The 23,798-nt window shown below is 41.1% G+C and overlaps 2 protein-coding genes across 5 annotated transcripts; one reads left to right on the forward strand and one right to left on the reverse strand.

Moving 5' to 3' along the window:
- Nucleotides 1–1,091: 1,091 nt before the first annotated feature.
- LOC105279010 lies at nt 1,092–8,706 on the forward strand. The gene is made up of 7 exons (XM_011338502.3): nt 1,092–2,444; nt 2,527–2,689; nt 2,777–2,864; nt 2,983–3,358; nt 3,481–5,023; nt 5,101–6,062; nt 6,141–8,706. The coding sequence occupies exons 3-6, from the start codon at nt 2,857–2,859 to the stop codon at nt 6,009–6,011; spliced, it is 2,838 nt and encodes a 945-aa protein (XP_011336804.2). The 5' UTR covers nt 1,092–2,444; nt 2,527–2,689; nt 2,777–2,856; the 3' UTR covers nt 6,012–6,062; nt 6,141–8,706.
- Nucleotides 8,707–12,808: 4,102 nt separating this feature from the next.
- On the reverse strand, nt 12,809–23,345 carry LOC105279008. Of its 4 annotated transcripts, none has more exons than XM_026972609.1 (8): nt 22,737–23,345; nt 20,909–21,083; nt 19,796–19,913; nt 19,516–19,660; nt 19,338–19,425; nt 18,746–19,118; nt 13,595–18,429; nt 12,809–13,423 (listed from the first exon to the last, which is right to left on the reverse strand). In XM_026972609.1, exons 1-7 carry the CDS (start codon nt 22,810–22,812, stop codon nt 14,449–14,451), a joined length of 4,956 nt encoding a protein of 1,651 aa, XP_026828410.1. In that variant the 5' UTR covers nt 22,813–23,345; the 3' UTR covers nt 12,809–13,423; nt 13,595–14,448. The 4 variants fall into 4 exon arrangements, with proteins under 4 accessions (XP_026828410.1, XP_026828409.1, XP_026828412.1 ...); XM_026972608.1 differs by lacking the exon at nt 22,737–23,345 and adding an exon at nt 22,325–22,511; XM_026972611.1 differs by lacking the exon at nt 22,737–23,345 and adding an exon at nt 22,311–22,344.
- Between the last annotated feature and the right edge of the window lie 453 nt (nt 23,346–23,798).

The raw sequence follows: 23,798 nt of genomic DNA on the forward strand, positions 1-23,798 counted from the left end.
TATTACAATAAATTACTTTTATATAATTAGACAGGGTGTCCGGTAAGTCATGACTCACCCTGTATAATAATTGTAATTATATAAAAATAATTTATTGTAATAATTTATATAATTATAATTATTATATTATGTATTGTAATATAATTATTATATATTATGTATCTATAATTAATTATTACAGTACAAAGTTGTAATTATATACATAACATCAATGTTATACATATTTTCCCACTTAATTCATAATGTAATTGCGATATAACAGGCGTATATGTATATTGTAGTTACATTGTTAAGTTAAAAATTGTAACATTAATATATAATTGTCTCAGTTATTTGTATTAGTTTTAATTTCTTTATTGGCTATGATTAATAGTATACAGACATGCGTTCGGTCTTTGGGTAGTAGGCGCGCCATGCAGTCTACAGATGGCGCGCTTACCTGCACCTATCTACACCGAAAAGGGACTTCATTTATGCACCTCAGTGTACGCAATTAAATGAGGTTAGACGCAACTTTTATTTCTTCTAGCGCTGCTCAACGACGAGGTTAAGGGGAAGCTGGAGTTGCTAGTGAACTATTTTTTCACTATAGCGATGGTAATTGCAGTTTCGAAAATTCTCTTTATTGCTTGTGCAGAATAAAAAATCCTTTTCCACAAATGAAGTATAGATAGAAAGAAAGCCCGCTCTACAGGACTTTATATTCAAAATGGAAAAAAGTTAAAAACTTGTCTTTTCTAACTTTTTTCCATTTTGAATATAAAGTCCTGTAGAGCGGGCTTTCTTTCTATCTATACTTCATTTGTGGAAAAGGATTTTTTATTCTGCACAAGCAAGAGAATTTTCGAAACTGCAATTACCATCGCTATAGTGAAAAAATAGTTCACTAGCAACTCCAGCATCCCCTTAAAGGCAGCGTTATTTTTAGCCGGCACGAGTCGACGGCGATTCGGGCGAAATTTCCGGCGTCGAAATAATAACATGGACTTGGCGGTGGACGAGACAGACTTTTTTTATTTTCCGCCAACGCGACCCGACGACGAATCGCGGACGGATGGCTGAGGAAGGGAGAACGAGAGGGTGCGAGCGAGAGGGAAGTTCAGATCGCGCCAGTGGGCAGGCCCTCTACTCGGCGCATGCGTCCTCGGCCAGCCACCAACATCAAAGACGCCGACAGGGAGTTGCGCTGTCGCGTATACCGTGTCAGCTCTGCGTCGGCGATCGTGAACGAGCGCGTCCGCTGTAATGCGTGCTTTTGGCAGCTACGAGCCGAGAATTCCGCGAGCCCTCACCAGGCCGATTTGACTCCGCCTCGCGAGCAGGACGCGCCGAGCACGAGTGGCCGCCGCTGCGACGTCGATACGACTCGAGGCAGACGGACGTCGACGGAAGAGAGGACTCGCGTTGGCGGGCTCCGACACGCGCGAAGAGGCACGGCGACAATCGACGATAAGCCGATCGTAAGACAAACGTTCCTCTTCCCGTTCGCGGATCGCTCTCGGAATCATGTCGCTTATCTCTTACCCGCCGCGGAAGAACGTGGACCTACGTGCACTTTTCTCTCGTCGCGTATCGCGTGTCGTAATGGTATTAATAATATTCGCGAGCATGCCTAATACGGTTTCTAGGATGGAGAACGTTGACACCGGTTGACACCTTTGAAGAACTTCTTTCACCCTTTTCTGTCTTTTTATCGTATCGATTTTGATAATTGTGCCCTTTATAACGATGGATTTGCAGTACACGAGACGTAACTTTGAAAATATTTCTCTGTCACTCCACGGGAGAGAAAAATCATGGTCCCCCCTACTTGATTCGCACTGTTGCACACTAAGGATTTATCAGAGAATTTATCTTTCCACCTTTATTGATTGTAATAATAGTTTATCACGATGGCCGCACAAACCACATAATAATTACAGAATTTTTGAGTCACTGAAAAGCCACAGAGGAAGATATCATGGATACAGTTTCCGTGTGCGAGAGTAGCACGAGTAGAAACGAGTATTCGAGGTCCCAGCAACTGGAAGACACAACGGCGAAGAACAATAGCATAAAGAAGCTCGAAGAAGCTTTCCCATGGCTAGCGGAATGCAATGAAGCTGCACGCACAGCTATAAGAGAGAAAAATTACCAGAATCTTGAAGGACTGATCGCGCTCTTCACACAGTAAGATCGTTATCCACGCCAGCTAGCAAGATCCAATGCAATAAAATTACCAAATGCATCTTGAATCATCCTTCACGAAGTTTGCTCACGTGCAAGTTGATAGTTAGACTTAGGAAAACTGCATAGGGGGATACGTGATACCTGTAATTGCACATTTCAGAAATATTCCGTCTACTGCGACAAGCAAAGCTAAGAGCGATGATAAAGTTAAGTTGATGAGCCATCTCAGTAACGTGTTAGCATTCTTTCGCTTGTATTGGCTCGACGTGAAGAAGGTACTGTCGCATTTTCCATTATCCCTCATCACATTGAGTTCACATAAAAAAATACATAATGTAATTGTCAATTGTAATTTAGGATGTAGCTGATCACAATTCGTATTTACGTAAAATGTCGGCTCTGTTAAGTGTATATATAGATATGGAATTAAAAATTTCCATGGAAAAATGACCTTCCAGGTACATTAGAAATGCTTCGAAAATTGTCGCGAAGCTTCTTGCGGCATTGTACATACACCTAAGTACGTAACACTTCTTAGCAAAATACAACTTTTTAAAATAAATCGCTAATATTTACTTTTATTACATCTGTTCAATATTATTTGCAGATAACTCGGAAGAGCATATTTTCAGGGTATTAATTAGAATTAAACACACGACAGAAAAGTATACAAAAATTTGTAATCATATGTTTACGTACGTAGACGCCTCTCTTTTATATGTTACATTGTAAGAAACGAATTAGCGAACGAATCTACTATAATATATACAAATTTTCGTTTGGATAATAGAAATTATACGTTTCATTATACAGGAAGAGCTTTGACAATACCGTCGTAAGAAAGTCCGTACCGACTCCTATAACTGACCTAGTTTATGTCAGATACTTGCTCGCTTTTAGAATGTGGAAGCAATTGGATAAAAGTTCTGACAAGAAGGAAATAATTAACAACACAGCTGTGTCGCTGCTAGGATCGCGTATGCCGAAGCTGCGGGATGAATTGTTGGAATTTCTGCCCAGGCCACCTGCGGAGCAGGAAAACGAAACGCTGTGGCTGTTGCAGACAAGTTTGTTGGATGTACAGCAAACGCATGAATATTTTCTGCAATTTGAAGATAGAATGGATAGTCTTGCGGATTTACAGTCCGCTAAACCGATACAGACCAGTCAGAGCTGTTCGAATTCTCAGGTAATGCAACTTGGCTCGGTTGAATTCAATTTCCTTGCATTAATATTGTTACGCACAAATCATGCGCATATTCTACAACACAAAAATAGTAAATTTTCATACATGGAATAACACTTTTGCAGAAACACCAGAGGAATTCACTGTTTCGTCGAAACACCTCGTGCGGGGGTAAAGCTAATGACGAAGCGAGGAAAGATCGTGTCGACAACAATTTGCAAAACCACACCGTGCTACCGAGCGCTAATAACAAAACTAAATTCGCGGATCAGTCTTACCTGCGGAAGAAGGGAGCGCGAAATTTCAAGCCGCTGAAGAAGGGCAGACCGAAGCCGGGGAAGACTATAATCATCGACTTGACTGACGACGATAAAACAAGTGTTCCCTGCAAGATAAAAAGGAAAAAGGCTAAGCGCAATTCCGAGTGCTTGAAGAAGAGCAAGCAGAAGTTTCAGAAGCATATCAGTCCTTTGAAATATTCCAGTCGGATTGCGGACGGTCAGAGAAAGTCTGGCGAAAGTTTTAATAAAGATGGCAAAAGTTCGGTTGAAAAAGTTCACCTGGAGTGTAAGCCGGCTCCCGACAAGGTCCGCGATGCTACGACCGACGGCGGCGGTTCGATTAATGGCAAGCCGCCATTAAATGGCGTCTACCATATTAATCTTCAAAAAAGTGAGCATTTAAGCACGACGAAGGGCCAGATGAGTAATACCTGTTCGGAATTCGGGAAAGAGGACGATTACAACTCGCGTTACCTAAAGCCCTCGATGCTGATCGGCGAGGACGTGAAGGAGTTTAAATTCCCGGCGGATGTGTCGAAAGAGAGCAAGCCGGAGACCCGCGTATCGTCGTACCTGACGGAAAACACGTCCAACTCGTACGGTAGTCCGATAATACCGAGTAAGCAGGCGTTCATTTCGCCGGAGGAGAACGCCACGGAGACGGTACCCCTGTTCAAGATGTGTCAGGACGGCATCGCGGAGCAGCCCTCCTTCAAGCAAGAACTGCCGACGAGCATGAACGGCAACGTGACGCAGAAGTCGCACAAGTGCTGCGAAACGATGCCGGTCGACATGCAGGACATCAAGCACCTCATAATAAAGGAGCTGAAGTCGATAAACGATCACAATTCGCAAATCACGGAGATTATAAAGCAGAAGGAGCGTCAGCAGGTGAACGAGTGTCCCAACTGTTGCGCGAAGATCGATTGCAAGCCGATCGTATTTATTAACAACGACGTTACCGCGGCGCCGAAGCCGCAGGACACCCTGCACGGCACCCTGGACAACGACGATGACGTCAAGCTGGCCTACGACACGAATATAATTTACATGCTGAGCGATCGCAACAAGTGCGTCTACGTTGTGAATCACATCGGCGAGCGCGTCACGACCATGCACGCGGAGAAGAGGGTGCAGTGCGTGGACAAGCCCAACGACACGCGCACCATCCCGAGTGCGTTCGCCGGAGAGCAGATTGTCGAGTCGTCGCTGTGCAATCAACACAATGTCAACTTTAATAACGTGACGGTGAACGATTACGGCAGCGCCGCCAAGTACCTGGAGGCCAGCATGAAGGAGCAGCAGCCGCTGCTGTGTCCCCACATCGTTCAGTGCGGCGAGGTACCGCCGAGCGTCTTCAAGTTTTACAAAATGAAGTCCTACGCAGGTAAGTGCGGCGACGCGCACTTCTCGCGGTTCTCGATACTCCTCGATATTAATCTGTTGTTTTCACGTTGCATTTAGGTGCGAATGCGAAAGCGGGCGGCGATCTGAAGAGCTTCCCGAAGGTGGAAGAGGCCGACGGGATCGCGAAAGCCGACTACGTCGACGACCTGGAGGGCGTCTGCTTCTCCAACAATATACAGAGCGAGACGCTCGAGGACTTTCTCCGGCAGTTCTCGCTGATGCATCAGGTTAATTACGACAACTCCACCGGCGCGGGCGGCTTGCCGGTGAAGAAGCCGCTCGTGTACGCCGGTGACGGTGAGGTCGGCGCGGTAAAAGCGCAGGATGCTGCTCTGCACATGTTTAACGATAAGAAGAACGATGTCGCGTCGCAAGGCGACGCAAGGAACGTCACGTACATGCTGACCGATCGTGATAAGTGCGTCTACGTTGCGAATCATACCGGTGAACGCGTGATGAGCACGAACGCCGAGAAGAGGGCGCAGTGTCTGGATAATTTTAACGACAGGAGCACCGTCTCGACGACGTTGATCGGCGAGCAGATCGGGTCGTCATTGGAAAATCAGTACGTCGAGTTTGGCAATAAGAGAAAAAGCGATTACGAGAACGAGCTCAAGTACTCGGAGGACGCGATGAAGAAACAGAGGAGACTCGACTGCAACACCTCCATGTCGAACGATCGAATATTGCATCTGTCCGAGTCTTGCACGTTCGACATTAATTCCTTCGTGATGGATTCAAAAGAAGCTAATGAAATGATGAAGACTGATTGTATAGACTTTGAAAATATCGAGGACGTTCTGTCGAACGACACCATCGACTTCCTTTTACCGTTGAAGGAGTCCTCGTTTGAATTAGATAATGTTTATACAGATACTTTTCTCAACGAAAAGGGTGTTCTGTGCAATAATCAGAATGACGCTATTGATAGCATAAACTCGATAGCCTTTTGTTTAAATAGCGATTAGACTTCGTTCAGGCACTTCCCCGTGAACTTCGGCCAAGTCTGATGAGTCTATGTGAGTAAGTCGAGATAAGTTTCTAATCATCTTGTGACAAATAAAAGTAGCTTTATTAATTAATTTGAATTCTTCCAGGTTTCGTGGAATCGTATTTCCTGTTTCGATGCTCTTTTTTGTTGAATGAGTTAAGGAACGATCTTGATCGAGCGTTTTGTATCAGCACGGAAGACACTGAAGGCATTTATTTCTTGGGAAATGAGCTACGAGTTGATCTTTCCGGAAATATTCCAACAGATCAATTACCGTCGCAAAGGAAGGAAGAGAGTCTGCATCGTATAAAACATATATTTTCGCTCTTGGAAGATCATTAATGGCATTTTTAAATGAATCCGAGAAAGATATAAAAAGCAAGATGTAAAACAATCACTGTCTGAAGAAAAGAAGAGTCACAACACAGTTTTAACAGGGCGTTCTATTGATATTGATGAAAAAGGTCATGAAAAATCTCGAATCACGAAAGACGGATCACATGAATTTTCTAAGAAATTTTATATTTCTGAATATATTCACGCTCTTGCTCTGGAACAAATTACTCAGTATCATAAAGAGGAGATTTCTGCTTAAACATCACACGTATAGTTGTATAAGATATAAGCTTACTCTGAACGGTTATAATAGCAAGTTAATTAAGACCAAATCTCACGATGACTATAAACACTCAAACCATAGATCATAAGTTAACAAATATCATTAAGAAGTAGACTGTGCCAGAGAGATGTATTAAATTATCACCTACCTACTGAAGCAACAGTCGAGAAAAGGAACAGGATCGCATTTATAATTTCGCTTTTTCTAGACGATAAGATTAATCCAGTCTGCGAATCAATATGTTTGCAAAGAAGCCTTACTTTCTACAGTGAAAGGTAACGTAACATTTATAAGTACGTATTTTTTAAAATTCGTAACATCAGTGAAGAGCATCAAGGTGTAACGTCATTGAAGATTACGAATCAAACGATAGATTTTAAATATTTTCTTATAATCAATCGTGGAACTATTTACGGAACTATAACTTGGAAGCTGAGTTTACCCGTGACTGATCGTTCATTTTATTTACAGAATTTTTATGTAGAAGAACAAGAAAAAAATATGAGTGCAGTGGGTGAGTATAACACGTTGAAATTATGCTTATTGTTCGCATTTGTTTATTACAGCGTGATTAATTGTCATTTGATCATGAGCCTGAGAAGAAGTCACCAATTTTTCACGACTTGCACAGTTCTCGTAATTTGACGATTGACATTTGAGCGTACGATGCTATGTAACAAGCCAGTATCATCATAAGAAGTTATTAATAGACTTTACACAACGTCACAACGTAACTCGCGCTATTATTCAGATATAATCTAGAGCATTAGGAAATCTGTGCAGAAGCAGTTTCTTTGGATTATGTTTTTATTAAGATTACCGTGTTACAGTACATATACATATACATACATGCACACCTGCATATACTATACGTGTGCACGAAGGAAAAGGAAAAGGTACAGATATGTTTGTGACAGATTTTTTTTCAATGATTTTTATGTATATATTTATATATACATGTATGTATACACGTACATACACATAGCAACATTATAACTGCGTTTAAGAATTTTGAAAAGTAAAGATATACAAAAAAAACTGAGTATTTTAGCGATTTTGCGCGTCGATAGTGGTAAAAAGAGTTAATTTTCTGGTGTACTGTTACCGCAGAAATAGATTTATAATAGGAGAAGTAATCACAGTTCCACCACACGGATTATTATATTTAAAAGAAATAGGATATACATACATATATATCTCACTTTAATTTTAGATAAGGCAAAATGAATGGTTATTATTAACTAATGAACTAACTGCCCTCGGAGTATACCAGTGCTAAATAATCCAGGAAACTCAGTTTTACAAAAAAAACTCGATTAGAGAATAGTTTCATATGTATTATGTATAATTAGTATATATTATTTCTCCCGCATATTTTTCGTGATAGCTTAATTTAACTGTTAGCCACACGATATACGCAGTAGACGAATCACCAAGCACCCTGCTCATTCTATTGTGCGCGATTATTGCTACTTGGCAATAAAGATATTTACTCTTGTGTAATTTATTTTCACTGCGCTTTTCTCCAACATGTAGGAATCTCTCTCTCGATGTTTTCGTCTAATTATTATATGTAAAGCAACCTTTAATTGAACAAACTTACAAAATATATGTTTTAGGAGCAATTTTATATTTACGTAAACATTATTCCGCGCGTAATTGCTAGACGAATCTCCTACTATACGAGCTGACGAATTCTCTATATAAAGAAAAATCCTATGACGTGTTTGGTATTGCGATGTTTAATCCGTCATGCATTCCTATTGATATATATATATATATATATATATAATATAATGTAGAGACTGATTTTAATACCTCTCACCGTACCTTTAATAAGTAGATAAAAATTCTCCCAATAGTAGCACAGATTATTATTGCTGTTCTGCTAATACTAAATAAAGTATTTTAGGGTCTAACAATGTGTTCGCTATCGTGAATTATGATGTCAGAAATACGAGAATAATATCGGTCCATTTTATACAATAAATGATGCTTATCAAGCTCGATGAAGCATTCTTGTAAATTTTTGCTTTATTGACTTAAAGGAAAAGAAAACAAAAAAAAATATGTTATAAATAGACTTATCTGTGCGTTGAATATATCTTGCTCCTGACATCATAATGCAAGATATAATGCAAATATAATACAAAATGTAGGTGTGACCAAGAATAGTTATATTCCTCTTTTTATTTCTTCATATATTTTATTTTTAGATAAATTATACGAAGTAAAATAACACTGGATCGATGCTTGTCACGTTATACCTGTAATGGGATAATCTGTTTTATATTAAGTTCCTTGCGTGATTAAGGGGATGCACTAGGTATAAATATTGTTTCGAGATTCTATGCCAGTAGTAGAGAATGGAAATGAAAAAGACAAAAAAGTAATAGTAAAAGTTGTAAATGTTGTTTGTCAAATAGATATATATGATAGCTATTTTTAATTGCATGTGTATAAGTTGGAGAAAAGAAGTATTTTACATCTACAAAGTTACATATTCTGAGCAAGTATAACAGAATAAATATACGGAATAGTTGCAAATTCAAGCATACTGTGCCTGAAAGTTCATAATTGTTCTCTGTGACTCAACTAGTTTTAATCGTTCGCTGTAAGTTTCTTATAGGTCCATTTCCGAGTATAGTTCACATTACAGTCTTAAAAGATGCAGAGAGAGAACTTAATTTAAACGATTGAATTATTCGAAATTTCAAACCAATAGATAGCAAGTAAATTCAATACATTTTCAGACAACAAAATTTATGCAAATACTTCTACCATTTTTCGTGTAGATGAACGCAGTGCTCTGACGAACGTACGTTTCGGAAACTGCATTTGACATTTTGACATAGTACAGCACCAAATCTCGTTATACACACACATGTAACAAACCTCTCAACTCTTTCACAAGCAATAATACATTGCTCCGTCACGAGTCAATAATATTACTCCATTTATTAACGATATAATTTATTTTTTGGGGATAGTACAATGGGGAGCTTTAAAACTGTTTCTTTTTATTTGCATTATATTATACAGGTTTCTGTTGTGAATGTACATATCAGCTGTTTAAGATGTAATTCTAATCCTCTTTTGCAAATTTTACAGTAAAACGTTATCTGTTCATAACTTTGTCCTTTAGGCCTAAGAACACAGCTGTGTGTGTGTGCATCTTTATTTAATTTATTCTTATATATATAATATATATATATATAATAATAATAAATATCATATGTATTGCGTAAGGAACTTTTATCAAATCTGTTGAAAAAGTCATAAATCTGTTTATATAGGAGTTTGCGAAACTAATGTAAATTCGTATAGAATTATCTATCGAATTATGCAAATTGTTATATTCCTTCGTAAAGCATTAATATGAAAAAAAGTCAACACAAGTGTCTATACGACGCTTTCATACGTTTCTAAGTCTGCTTCCTTATCGTTTTACAATCCATAAAATATTCAAGTAATGCAATTAGACTAATAAAGATATAATGATATTTAAAAAGAGTACGTCGTGAGCCATGTAATGTATCTTATTATTTTATCGAATTCAGATCTTTATAATACGAAAGATTAATATTTCCTATACGAAATCGTTCGAGAATCTTCATGCAAGTTCAATAATTGTAGATCACTGCGAGTAGTTTATTAATCAATTTTTGATAGCGGTTACGTTTTGTGTGTAAAACAAAAAGATCCTATTGTGATAAGTTAATCCACGATGTACAACAATGCAAAGACTGAAAGAGAGAATAAAAAATTCAATTTTTAATATATTCGAGTTATTCATTTATTACGCGCGGTTGTACAAAATCAATTCGAGAGAACTCGACGTTTAATTCCGAGCCGTTCGGGTAATCTGTATATGAAAAAGGAATATGCTACTTTTGTTAAAAAGTACGGAATTTCGTATTCTTATCGTCAAATTGCCACTACCATCTTTAAAGCATTCGATACATTTTTTTTCCATTATATATATATTCAATTCGCAGATATTTGTTTATCATATAGCATAAAGGAACGGAATATATCTCGAAATCGAAATACTAAGCGTTGTTTGAAGATTCAATTAATTTTGTTTGCATGAAGAAGTAAATTGCAATTATCAACATGCTTAGTGTATAACCAACATGTACTTAAAAATATATTTACAAATTCTGGAGAGCATTGATATTAAACAATAGTGTAACATAAACGCTTTACCAAAATTGAGAAGGCTATGGTAATTGAATACACCTGTAAAATAAACTAATGTTTAATCAGAAGAGTTATGTATACCTGTAATTATTTGAACTAACGGACATTACAAGCCTGCCGAGTATATTTCTGCTTTTACCCTGTTCAGAGGTATACTATATATATATATATATATTATTTGAGTCAATAAGTATATATATATATACTTATGTAAAATATAATGTGAATCCGATGCTGCAAGCATCAAAAGCATGTTATGTTTACCCTGTTGAGAGTGCCTAACATTTCTATCCTTATTCTCGTAGGTAATAGCGGTGAATCTATAGTTTCCCCAGTGAGTATAATAGAGGTAAATATGTATATTAGTATTTTTATACGTAGAGCGTGTATATTTACCCCGTGTTTATGCGGTCGATATTTTATGTAATGCATATAATGTACAAATATAGGTAAATACAAGTTTATTTATCATTACGAAAGAGAGAGATGTTCTACGCATACACAATACTGAATTTTTTTTGATGAACACGAATTTAATGAGGCATCTGATGTAAAATACTTTACTATGCTAACTCGATTAATGTTTAAAACGTCAGACTTTCCTTAATAAATGCTTTATGTGTACAATAATTTATTTATGATTAATGATCTATTTATATTCGATCCATATGTATGAAGACTTTTGGCAATTTTGATGAACTAATTTTATATATATATATATATATTTAGAGCTATAGTAACTTATAAATTTATTTGTGTTAAACTTAAGCCTATCAGACTTATCGCATTGTAAATTAGTGAATAAATAGTAACAATTAGGAAACATTCGATAATGAAGGAAACGCGCGAACTGTCAATCGAATGGTAGTGGGAAATGTAGCAATTCAAGATCATTGAAAGTAAGGGGGACAGGCGTTATAGAGTAAATGTAAGAGGTACAACGTTCTACAATTAATCAAAGAATTCTCTAACTACCATCATTTTCACGAAGACGAATAAACATACAACAATGACAAGTATGACAGTGACAAGTAATCTATCGAATAGATTACTCAACAAGGTACATTTCCTTTTCTTTTTTTTGTACAACAAAATGTTAGCTACTGCTTAGCTAATGATCACAGATATGAGATCAGGTATAGGGATATGGCACTGAAGTTATGCATTACTCGAACCAAAGCTACCTCGAAATAAAATAAACGTAGTTGTGGGACAGATCCGTGGTCAGAAGTAATCTAAATGAAATCACAAGGACAATCTAACGATGCTGACTGGTTCAGGTTTAACACAGGGGCTGCGCATGACTTGATTCGATCAGATCAGATACACATTGTAACAAAAAAAAAAAAACAGTTTAATAGCAATAGACGTTCTGAAATTGTCAACACAGGATATAAATATAATACAATTCAATGAGCGTGAGCAACGTTTCATGTGGGAGCGGTTTAATGTACAGCATTGAAAAATTATATATCGGCTGTGTTCCATCTCGAAAAATTATAAACTCGTGCGGTTTGTCGTAAAGATCCTTGAAAATTGAATGTAATTCAATTAAATGCCATGTACATGTAACATTAATTAGTTCCTTAAAGCAAAACTTTTAAATATACCAACTGAAATACTGAGTACTTTTTTTTTATGTAGGAATAAGCGACGCTTACTAGCCGTAAAGCTTTTCTATCCTGGTAACTATACGATATCTAAATTGTGCATTTTCCTTGCATGCCTCGGTTTTATTTTATTTATCAAGCTCGATTAGATCGTTTTATCTTTTAGAATACCGCGCCCTCCGCATAGTCCGTATATTTTAAACGAAAGATGGACACTCGTATCGCAAGAAAAATATATGGAATACTTTCAGTTATGTAGCATACTATCTCCTTTTCTCAATGGGACCACCTCGAGTTCTTTTCATTTTATTGTATGAATCGGCTGACTAGCTAGTCTACTTGTTTTTTTTTTGTTTTTTTTTTATAGGTACCTGTATGTATGTAAATTTATATTAAATAGCAGTTTTGTCTTTTCGATATAATATAGAGCTGCATCTCTGTACACAAGATAACGGATTACAAAGTGGAAGAAATGAAATATCTCCAGGTTTTTCCTTTATAATTGTCACGGTAATACAAATTTTGCACCATTTTGGCGAATTTATTGGCATTGCGTGCTTGCATTTAAACACCTGCCCGAAGTTACTCAAGTATAAGCGGGTAATTAATCTGAAATGCAAAATACGAAACATATATTCTATAAAAGTGTGCGTAAATCTCTAGGAAATTAATACGAAAATCGCGGAAAAAAAACTATCGTTACAAGTAAGTAATATATAACTATACGTGAAATCTAATATCTATGTATTATTGTCAGATATATTTATACGTGTCCTATGTATATGCGTTCATACATGATTGTTTGCGGGAGATTACCTATGCAAACTTGCTCCTGGCACGTTGCGAATCCTGTTCGTGAGGATTAAATTTGGATCGTGGATTTTATGCGCTCTTAACTTTCAATCGTCAACCTGGTCGTATTACGTTCCTGAATCTCCATTTGTCATCCCCAGGAAACTACAAAAATGTACGTATAGTTATAGACATGAAGTAAAAAACGTAAGTATTATTCATGCAGTATGTGTATTTGCAGGAACGAAACAACGTACGATATTATTAATGCATCTCATTTTTTTTCTGAGATATTTTATTTAGTTAATTATATAATCAATTAATTATATAATTTACCTCAAAAATGATATTACTTCAAAATACGTTTTTCGTTTCCCATAGGTTTCTGTTTGGCATATTGATTACGTATATATACATACTTGTATATACATATTTATATACGGAAAACTGTACACAAACTTGAATCTTTTACTTTATAAGAATTCAAAAGAAACTTTACGTTTAGGAAAATTATACAATTCGCGACAGCGCGGCCGCTGGCAACGACGATAGAGGACAAAGAAAAGAAATGAAATTTCAAATATTATCTTACAAAGCCTTGTAATGCATGTTGTACATTGGCGGTGAAATAAATCGTGGGACAACGGTTTATTGGTATCGATATGTTAGTTAGCGAGCGCAACATAGTAAATATAGATCATCGATGTCGCCGAAATGCTACATATCGGTGTGTTAAAAAAACATCGGCGATCTGTACTTGGAATGTTGATTGGTAACTGACATCAATAAGCCGATCATTAGCCGGTCAGATTCATTTCACCGCAGTACACAATGTTGCAAGGTAGAGACGACACTTTAACGGAATAAAATTTTCTACAACTTTCTTCTCTAGCGATTCTCTAACGAAACATCAAAAATATTTTATGCGGATGTCTTCTATGTAGCTAATCTAACTCTTCGCCGACGCTAAATCTTGAACACGCTGAACGGTCTATTCCTAGCTCTTCCTAGGACAAGTTATCTCTCGCTCTCTTCTGCTTCTGTACATGTATTTACAAAGATTTACAGTGCCACAGCTTGAAGAACACATTCGTCCTCTCTTTTTCTCTCTCTGTACAGGCTGTCATCATTCTCTCCGTTTTGTTTTTGTTTTTTTACAGCAGTGACTTCTCGTAATGAAATAGTATTGATCATCGACTAGTCTTTTTACGTCTTCGTTTTGACTCACCGGACGGATTCCACTCTGGATCAACATCGGTGTAACAATAATTTACCTTAGGAACGTTTCTTTTTGAGCTTCTCGTTTGTCTGGATGACTGCGATTTCTTCGCCTTTTTACACACGCTATCCTGCTCCATCGGCTCCGGCGTAATGCGTTTCACGGACGTCGGACTCGTAATGGTAACGTCTCTGCGCTGCGCAGGTGTCTTGAATACTCTATTTTGGCAAGTATCTAGGCACACCGCGGGTTGATCATTGCTCGGTCGAAATTGGCGTTCATTATTCCTCGCACTTTCCTTAGGAAGATTTTGATGTAAATTGGGAATGCGCATGTCTTTATAGTAGTCCTTGCGATTCTGCCGAACTGCTATGTTCGAGCTAAAATAATTGTCGTGCGGACTGTTGCCCTCGTTAGGGGACAATTCGTATGAGGATTTGATGACCTGCGAGGGATGCTTCTGCGTACCATCCAACATCTCTATGTCCGCTATGGACATCATGGGAACGCTGGGGTAGCTGTCGAGTTTCTCTTTCTTCAATCTCATCTTCAATCTCTTCTTCAGCGGCAATTTGTTGTCTATGTCCTTCTTGAAAAATTTATTCTGCTCGCATTGCTCGTCTAACGTATTATTTTGTAGAATTTGCTGCTCTATCTTCGACAATAACTGATCGTCGTACAACTTATTGATCGCCGCCTCACTTTTTGCCCTATCGTGCTCTTGGACGGTAGATGTTTGTACTGATGTGTGCGCGGGCAAAAAGTAAGAGTTACTTTCGATACAGGAGTGGGAGTCCGTGGTGGGGTGCATGCACTGTCTATAATGCGCGAACATGTACGTGCAATTTACGCAGGAACAGTGCGAGCTCCCGTACGAGTTGGCAGATTTCGTGTGAGAGTGGAGCGAGGTGGTGGAATTGATCTCAAAACTGCACGACACGGCGCAGTGCTTGCGATACGGCATGTACAGATCGGTGCTGGCGGCGCAATTCCCATAAATCGAGGATATCGTCGTAGGATGGGTGACGGGAATGTGTAACGAGTGCTGCGGATCGATTACGTCGCGCGAGTGTATCCCGTTGGATCCCTGCACACAGTTCGCGCAGTTCTGCGTGATGTGATTGTTGAACTCCTGCTTAATGTTCTGCCTGTAAGTGAGGATGGATTTCCGTTTGTCGGTCGACTTGCTGGTATTCACGTTCGCGACACTCGTGTCCTGATAGATCTGCGACGCCGCGGGTAACGCGTCGACCGACAACGAGCCCTTCTTACCGTAAGACTTCATTTCCGCGACGTTCATTAAGCCGCCCTCCTCCTCGGGCTCGACCTTTATGCCCTTGCTCCTCCCGACGGAGAACTTATTCTCTTGGCACGATAATTCCTTGCTGTACTGCGGCACGTCCAGATTAAACGAAATGTGCTCCGACATGTTAACGACCTCGAACGAGGCGCAATCCTCCGGCGGTATCCAGTTCTTCTCCTTGACCGAGCAGCTCTCGTCGTCGCTGTTGTGATCTCGTGCGTTCTCCACCGCTTTATTGATAATGTACAAATTCGGAGCCTTTTGCAAGAGCACCACCGTCTCCCCGTTCAATATCACGTTCGTGTTTTCCTTTATTGACTGCACGTTGTTCTCCACCATGCTCAAGTTGCTGGACAACGCGTCCGCCTCGTAGTTTATCGTCTCGACAATATGCGGAACGTTATTGCTCGGATTGTTTTCGCGGCTGTCGGGGGTCACGTCGGTCGTCGACGTCACCTCGACGTGAAGCGCTACCTTGTCCAACGCGTCCTCGGGATAAATTCCGACTATTCTATTGATAACTTCCGTCGTTGGATTCTCCAGAAATTGAGAGGCCGTATTCGACGAGTCGTTGGTATCGGCCTCGTCGTCGTCGGTGGTTTGATTGCACGGAGAGTTTCTTAACGACGCGTAGTCCTTTACTTTTATCTGTTCGCACTTTAGCTCATTCGGCTTCACAGGTGGCACGTGGTGGCTGTACCGCTGGCTTACATCGGCCAACAACGCCAGTCCGTCTATGTTGTCCTGTAAATCCGAATTCTGAATGATACACTTGTCGCCCGACAGATCCTCAAGATCCTTCGCGTGCGATATTTTACACGTTTGCGATTCTTTTGAAGGTTTAAAGTTTTCGTGTTGCCCCTGCTCGTGATCGAGATCACGAAGATTCTTCTCGACTTGTGCGCGCAGCACGGACGATCTTGCTAATTCTTCTCGCACGTTGCATTCCTCTTCCGCATTGAATCCGTCGGGATGTTGCGCGTCCTTTTTGCGAGCCGTTCTCGCCGAGTTGATATCTTTATCGCTACTGACTCCCTCCTCCTTTGAACACAATATGTCGAGGACACTAGAAATACTCGTTTTATCGGCGCGGTCCGTGTGATTCTCAAAAATAGTCTCTCTGATTTTACAGTTAGAGATTTCGCTATCCCTTACATTGTCGCCTATCTCAATGCAAGTGCCGACTTCTAAATCTGTTTGTACATTAGAATGGTCTCCGCTCATTATACTAAGACTTACAGTATTATTTGCAATATCGTGCCTCGCTGATACATATTCATCCTGAGATTCGGACTCCTTTGGTTGTTTTGTATGTTCAGTGGTAATGTACGATCGTCGCAGCTGTTCGGGTCCTGTTGCATCATTTATTAGTACCGCGTTACTTGCGGCCGCTGTGGTGCGAGTTTCAGCCGTAGTTGTGGATACCGCAAAGTCCCCTTTGCTCAAATCACCATCGGTTCTGGTGGATTCCGAAAATGGCGCTCCGTTGTTGATTGTTTTACGTTGAGTGTCTTCCTGCGTGCACTTGTCATTGTCATGGATATTTCCTATCGTCCCGTTGACCGTCTCGCGTTGCTCGTCGTCACTTCCGTGATGTACATGTACCAGAGACGAAACTACGTGTGGAGACAATTTATCTTTAGTTGTACTAAGATAGTTAGCATTACGATTACAACTATCATCTCCGTCTTTGGAATCACCTAGGGCACGTATCGCAGCAGGAGTATTTACAGTTTTAGAGTGCTCTGTTCCTAAATCACAGATTTTCCTTAAACTTTCAGCTCTCTTACACGCTTCGCTTTCAGAGTGCGGAGTGTCCTTCTCTATCAGTCGTTTGATCACAGTTCGCGCGTTATGTCTATTAATCGTTTTCTCGGTGTTGCTCGCCGCTGACGCAGCATCGTGACGTTTGCTCGCGTTATTAGCGTCTTTTGGGACATCCAACAACGAGCTCGCAGCGGCTTTCGACTTATTAGACTGCGGTCGATCAACAATTACGGAAGAGACTGCGCACGGTACTTGAACGATCCTCTTGTCACTGCTGTTTGCATCCGCCGGTTGTTTCGCGAACACCGTGTTACCATTGACTGCGTTCCTGCGTTCCGCCTCAGAATTTTGCCTGGATTTAACTTTGTCGTTATCCAACTTGGTGTCCCGCGCTGCGGATGCGCTCCGATCGCTCTTTGAACGGGCATTCTCCGTGGCACGTACGGGTTGAAGCAAATCTTCCAATTGATGATCGAGAGTGATTTTCTTCAAGGTGTTGACGTTCTCTGCCATCTGTTGTTTCTTCATCTTCTGTGATGCCCTTATCGCCTTTGCGTCGAGCTTCTTAGCTTCTTCGAGCCACGCGACTTTCCTCGATTTCCTCTTCTTTATGCACTTTTCGAGAACAATGTCAGTTGTAAGGTCAATTACTACTATTTTATTGGACTTTTTAGCCTTTTTACGAGAAAGCAGTTTTGGTTTGATCGGTTTCGATATAGTGCGCGAAATATTTGTAGAAATTGTGCCCAAAGGCTTAACACTGGTTTGTTCCGCCACGTCTGACGAAACCGAATTATTTTGCGTATCTTTACCGGAAGGAGCGAGACTAAAATTATTTTCGGTACAATTCGCGGTTTTATTTTCGCGTGATATTACTCCCAGCTAAAAATATACACAACATCTGTTATTTTCTTAGAATAAATCTCACCTCGATGCAAGTAAATCAAAACGCGGATGATGCAAATAAATCTAATTGAAATTATACAAAGATGGACTCATTAATCGTGACGACGAAAAACAGTTTATAGATTTTTTCCGAATAATAATATTAACAAGGTAATTTCTCTATTTGTAAATGAGCAAAGTCTGATAAATAACAATGCTCGAAATACTAATTCACATCGTACAAATTATAATCGTGCACGAAGACAATACTTGTAAAAAAATGTGTGACAAACTGATAGCCATGTATACATACCAGATGTGAAGTAGTTTTCTTGGACGAGCTTGGAATAACGATTGCATTTTCACTTTTTTCCGGCCATGTACCTCCTCTGCTTTCCCTACAGAACTGTATGAATAATTCGCAACATTTTCTTATGTCGAATTTCTGCTGCATCAGGTATTTCGCTGAATTTGGTTGACACTTTGGCACTTTCGGTAATACATCTCCTAACACACACGGTGGGAAAGCAGCTGGTGGTGCTCCCAGAGAGGCAATTGCGGTAGTAGTAATTTGACTTTTCACTGCCATATCGCTATTTACCTTTCTCCAAAGACAATAAATAAGAAGGTAACGAACGTACATAACATTTGAATCGGGATGCGCTGGAATATTGTTAATTATTTTTCTGAAACCAAAATAGAAGAAACACACATAACGATGCAAGAAATTTCAACGTATGTATTAAAATTAGATGAAATGAATCCTCTTATACTTTGCAATTAACATTCAAGTGACAAACGAATCATAAAAAAATCATGGTAGAATTCAGGATATTTCAGGAAGAAGAAATAATGTAGCGAAATCTAACTAAGAATTTTCAATGCGAAAGTTTTGTAATACTTACGTTATTATCGGATCTAAAATGCGGTAATACCCTCGGCACATCAATTGCATTTTTATCAAAGTATCTAACAAATGCTCCGTGGAATGTTCTGGATAAAACATTTAGGGAATTTTATTGCAGGTGAAAATGCATGCGATTAAATGAGAGTTGATAACGAACGATATTTAAGATACAATACCTAGATATACATAAAGATAAGAGGTAAGTCTCGTACAAATTGTACTATGATCTTCTTTACTTCTTTTTGATGCTTTTAATTCCATGTCTATATACATTGCCAATAAGTCGGACATATTATTTAAATAAATAGATCTATTACAGTTCTGGAAAGAAGATATATAATTTCATTTACCAAAGTAGCACACGCCACAGCGCCAGGATATATATTACGTAGCAACACCCTGAGAAATGAATTAGGAGTAAAGCAGTGACATAACGTGATGCCCTAGGGGACTTACCTCAGAAAGCTCACGATAGATATATAAGAACAAAGGTAAGGTTTCACTAATTGAATCCTTCAACTTTGCTGCCCTTAAAGGCTTTGTATAACAATCACTTACACTGACACTTACATTTCTGTAATGAAAAAAATAACAATGTACAAAATCTAAGTAGGAAATTGGTCGCATTGGTCGTTTTGTTGTAAGGTATACAATGTGTCAGTGGAATGTTTTCGGCCAGTCTATCTAATCGCCGTGAATACGCCCGATTTAACGAGTCACCGATTAATCCTCTCTTTGGAACTTTAACGTTATCTATCGTCAAAGATAAGGCAAGATTTTTTTGACCTTCAGACTGTTACAATCTGATTAACCAATTGAGAGGGTCAATGCAATAGCAGGATGACCCTCAAGATCAGTTCAATAATGATACACTGTAGAGGAAATTGTGTTGTGCAACGTATAATAGCTGCGGCTTTTCGAGTTAATAAAAAAAGGAAACAGTCGGGAAATATTGATGAAACGCACTCGTTAATTACAAAAGTAAAAAGGTACGTTGCAAAAGTGAATTGTACGTTGCAATGCCATTTAAATTCCAATTAAAGATGTTATAACGCACGTTGGAGGTACATAAAAAAATTACTATCTCTTTCCGTACGCTCTATACATGTGTAATAGATAATTAAGCAAACAATTACGTACTACTACCACTGGCGAAGCTATCGTTTCCAATTTCAACGTGCGCTGCGCGCGATTGTTTGTTAAAATGATTACATCTCGCAGGAAAATTACTTGCAATAAAGGCAATCAATTGCATTTCGACGATGTTTTAAACGACATTAATAATATCGCGAGAAACATCGTTTCACAATCGTCGAGTTCGAGTCGCTCGCTCTGGAAATACCGTTGAAAACTTTCCGAAAGCCACGGTGCGATACGAATTACGCGTAGGAGTTCCCAACAGCGCGTTTCTTACTTATTTTTAGACGAGGATATCAATTATTGGCGCACGCTGGACATGTTAGTGTAATGTACATACGTCGTGCAATAGTATCGTGGCACCAGTGCTCAAAGTGGTAATACTGGTGACCTGCATATATAATATTACAGAAGATACCGAGCGTAGATTACCTGATATAGTACTGCATAAGCTCTGCCAAAGAAGCCATAGTTTTGTCTACGTATATACATTTGCACATCTTCTTAAATTCTGAGATCCATGGAAATAATTCTAGAATTGTTGATTTCGCGTCGTCACTGTTGCTTAGATTAGACCCTCCTTCGTTAAACATCGCGTTTCTGATATCTAAACATCAAGATTTGTCAATTCTTTAGCGTGCCTAGCTCCCACGGAACGCGGGGAGGGGGACGAGCACGATAACAATGCGATAACATCTTTACACCGAGACACCCGGGAGGATGTTAAATATTATTTAACGGGACAACGGACGTCTTCTTATTGCGCAACTGTGTCGCGCGCTCCGTCTCAACGATTACGATAACGATTTTATTTCTGGTTTTATCAGACGGGACAATTTAGTTTCTCATTTTGAGGAAACGATTATTGCTCAACCGTCGGCGCACCGTGCGGGTCGGGATAACTCGGGAAAATAAACAGAGAGAAACGAATCTATTCTAGAATTCTGCTGATAGGACAGACATCTATTAATATTAATATGATAATCGAACTCTAGAATTCGATTGATTTTGAAATTACGGTTAGAGAATCTATTTCGAGAAAAATGTTCAAAGCCGAGAAGCCGAAAGGGAGAATCGTCAAACGTACGTAATTCCTGCCACGTTTTAAAATCGCCCATTATTTTTTTACAACCCTGATCATTCCCAACATCTGCTGCGGCAGGTACTGAAAGCGACCCGTGCAGACCATAAATTGCCGAAAAGCCGGCTGTGTATTTCGGTAACGTTCACAGCTGAACACCACATTTCCCGACGCCGTTTCAATGCGTGGTCCCCAGGTCGAGAGAACCGGAGCCCACCCATGCGTTCTCGAAGAGGAAACCGTTGCGAACCGAATGCGATTGTTCGAAACATGTTTCTCGGAATACTACGCGCCAGCACTACGCGTTCGAAATTTTTCGCGTTAAAGTCGCATTAATCGACTTTAGGTCCCGGGGGATGCCGATAACGAACCGTTAACGAGCGCGGTGAGTCACCGACGCGAGGATCGATAAAGTAGCATTGTCGCGAAGGAACGGGCACGCCGATAGTAAATCCCGAGGACGTATCGATTGCCTCGGCACGGCGACGGCGACGACGGCGAGCGGGCAGCGAGCTCGTGGCACATCCTTGACGCGCGCGCGTGCCGTGTGCGCGCTCGTGACTCCCGGTCGTAATTATTCTCGTGGGAGGGAAGGAGAGTAAACAGCGATGAGGTAACAGGGATGCGCACGTCGGCGACGCTTCCCGTCGAGGAGAAGCGGCCTCCCGGGGCACAGGCCGCGAGATCCCGCGGCTCCCGGTGTCTCGCATCCACGAACAGCTTTTCAATTCTCGACCCAGGAGGGGAGCGCACCACACGCGACGAACCACATTCCCATCTCGAGTCACGGCACCGTCGAGGCACTTCGTCGATACAATAAAAGAACTCCATCCTCGTCCATCCGCGCGGGGCGCGAACCCGGCCACGAGTTTCGTCGCACGCGTCGAGCCACGCGACTCGCTCGCGACGCGTCACGCTCGAACGTGACTTCGATAATCCGACCGACAACGATATAACGACCACGGGCGATAAGCGAGAGCCGAGATCGGATCGCGTTCCGCGCGGGTTCGAATCGATCCTCGCGGAGTGAGAATCCGCCGAGTCGAGAGAAAGAGATCCGCGCGACCGATCACTCGCGACCGACTCCGAGATATCCATCGCCCGCGGTCGGCGAAAGCGCGTAGCGCGGCGAGGTTAACACATTGCCCGGTCGCTCGGCGAGGATGATGCACCACGTACCTTGCACCGTTTCGATCCGTTCGCCGCTCACGGAGGCCACCACCACCACCGCCGCCTCCGGCGCGGTGCGGTTCATTTTACGGGTACGTGCCGGGTATGTCCGTTACTATCCGGATATTACGTAAAAGCGTCCCTCCTGGTCACAGTATACTTCATGTTAGGGGGATCGAACCAAGACTACTATCGCGTCCGCGTCTCTGCACGTAATGTGCTCGCACCAACGGCCATATTGACACTGACGCTTGGCGCAGCCACCGCGAGAGAGCGTGCCCTGCGCCCCACCGCCACCGGCCACTACCAACCGTCTCTTTCTTTTTTCCTTCTCTATGTCCTTCTTGTGCTTTTTTTCCTCTCCTTTTTTATCCGTTACCCGGCATTTGGCGCGACGCGTTTTCGTCTCGTTACGGTTTTAACGGCGGTTCTCTCCTTCTCTCCGCGACTTCCTTCTCGCACTCCACTCGTCCCGCTACATATCTCCGTCCCTCTCTCGCTCCGTTCCCTCGTTCATCCTACGATCGCTACAGTTTCCGTGATACGCGAGCGCGTCGACCTCGTACTGTCGCAAGGACGCGCACAACGTTGCCGCAGCGCGGCGGCGGCAGCGGCGGCGGCGGCTGCTGCTGCTATCGATGTCGGCTGCATTCGAAACTTCGATACTCGTCGACTTCTCTCTCTGGCGCGCGCGCATCTCGTCGCCCTCTCTCCGTCGGGCTCACCCTCGCGCGCTCTCTCGTTCTCTCTCGGGGGTTACTAGCGACGGTGGCGCGGGGTTCAGAAATGAATGGCTGATTCGTCGGCCGCTCAGGTAACCCGGCCAATGAAAGCGCGTTGCACGCGCCGCGCGCAAATCACGAACCGGGGACACCGTTATCCCTCCCTCGCGACGGGCCCAATCAGATACGAGCAATTAAGTAATTGCGGCGCACGGGCCAGACGCGCGGGCGAGTGCGCGCGCGCGCGCTAACCTGGCTTTGCTCTAGCGATATGGCACTCGGAACCAATACCCGCTCGTAATTTTCGGTGCGCCCGAGCGCGGATGCCCTCGTTGAATAGGCATCGATA

This window comes from Ooceraea biroi, chromosome 9 (genome assembly GCF_003672135.1).
Source record: "Ooceraea biroi isolate clonal line C1 chromosome 9, Obir_v5.4, whole genome shotgun sequence".
Classification (NCBI taxonomy): Eukaryota; Metazoa; Arthropoda; class Insecta; order Hymenoptera; family Formicidae; genus Ooceraea; species Ooceraea biroi.

Coding starts and splice junctions, on each gene's coding strand:
- LOC105279010 (XM_011338502.3), top strand. Junction 3,359..3,480: donor AGAGCTGTTCGAATTCTCAG/GTAATGCAACTT, acceptor ACACTTTTGCAG/AAACACCAGAGGAATTCACT. Junction 5,024..5,100: donor CAAAATGAAGTCCTACGCAG/GTAAGTGCGGCG, acceptor CGTTGCATTTAG/GTGCGAATGCGAAAGCGGGC.
- LOC105279008 (XM_026972609.1), bottom strand. CDS start 22,812: ATGAACCGCACCGCGCCGGAGGCGGCGGTGGTGGTGGTGGCCTCCGTG. Junction 19,661..19,795: donor TCTATCGTGAGCTTTCTGAG/GTAAGTCCCCTA, acceptor TCTTCTTTCCAG/AACTGTAATAGATCTATTTA. Junction 19,426..19,515: donor TTATCTTTATGTATATCTAG/GTATTGTATCTT, acceptor TGTTTTATCCAG/AACATTCCACGGAGCATTTG.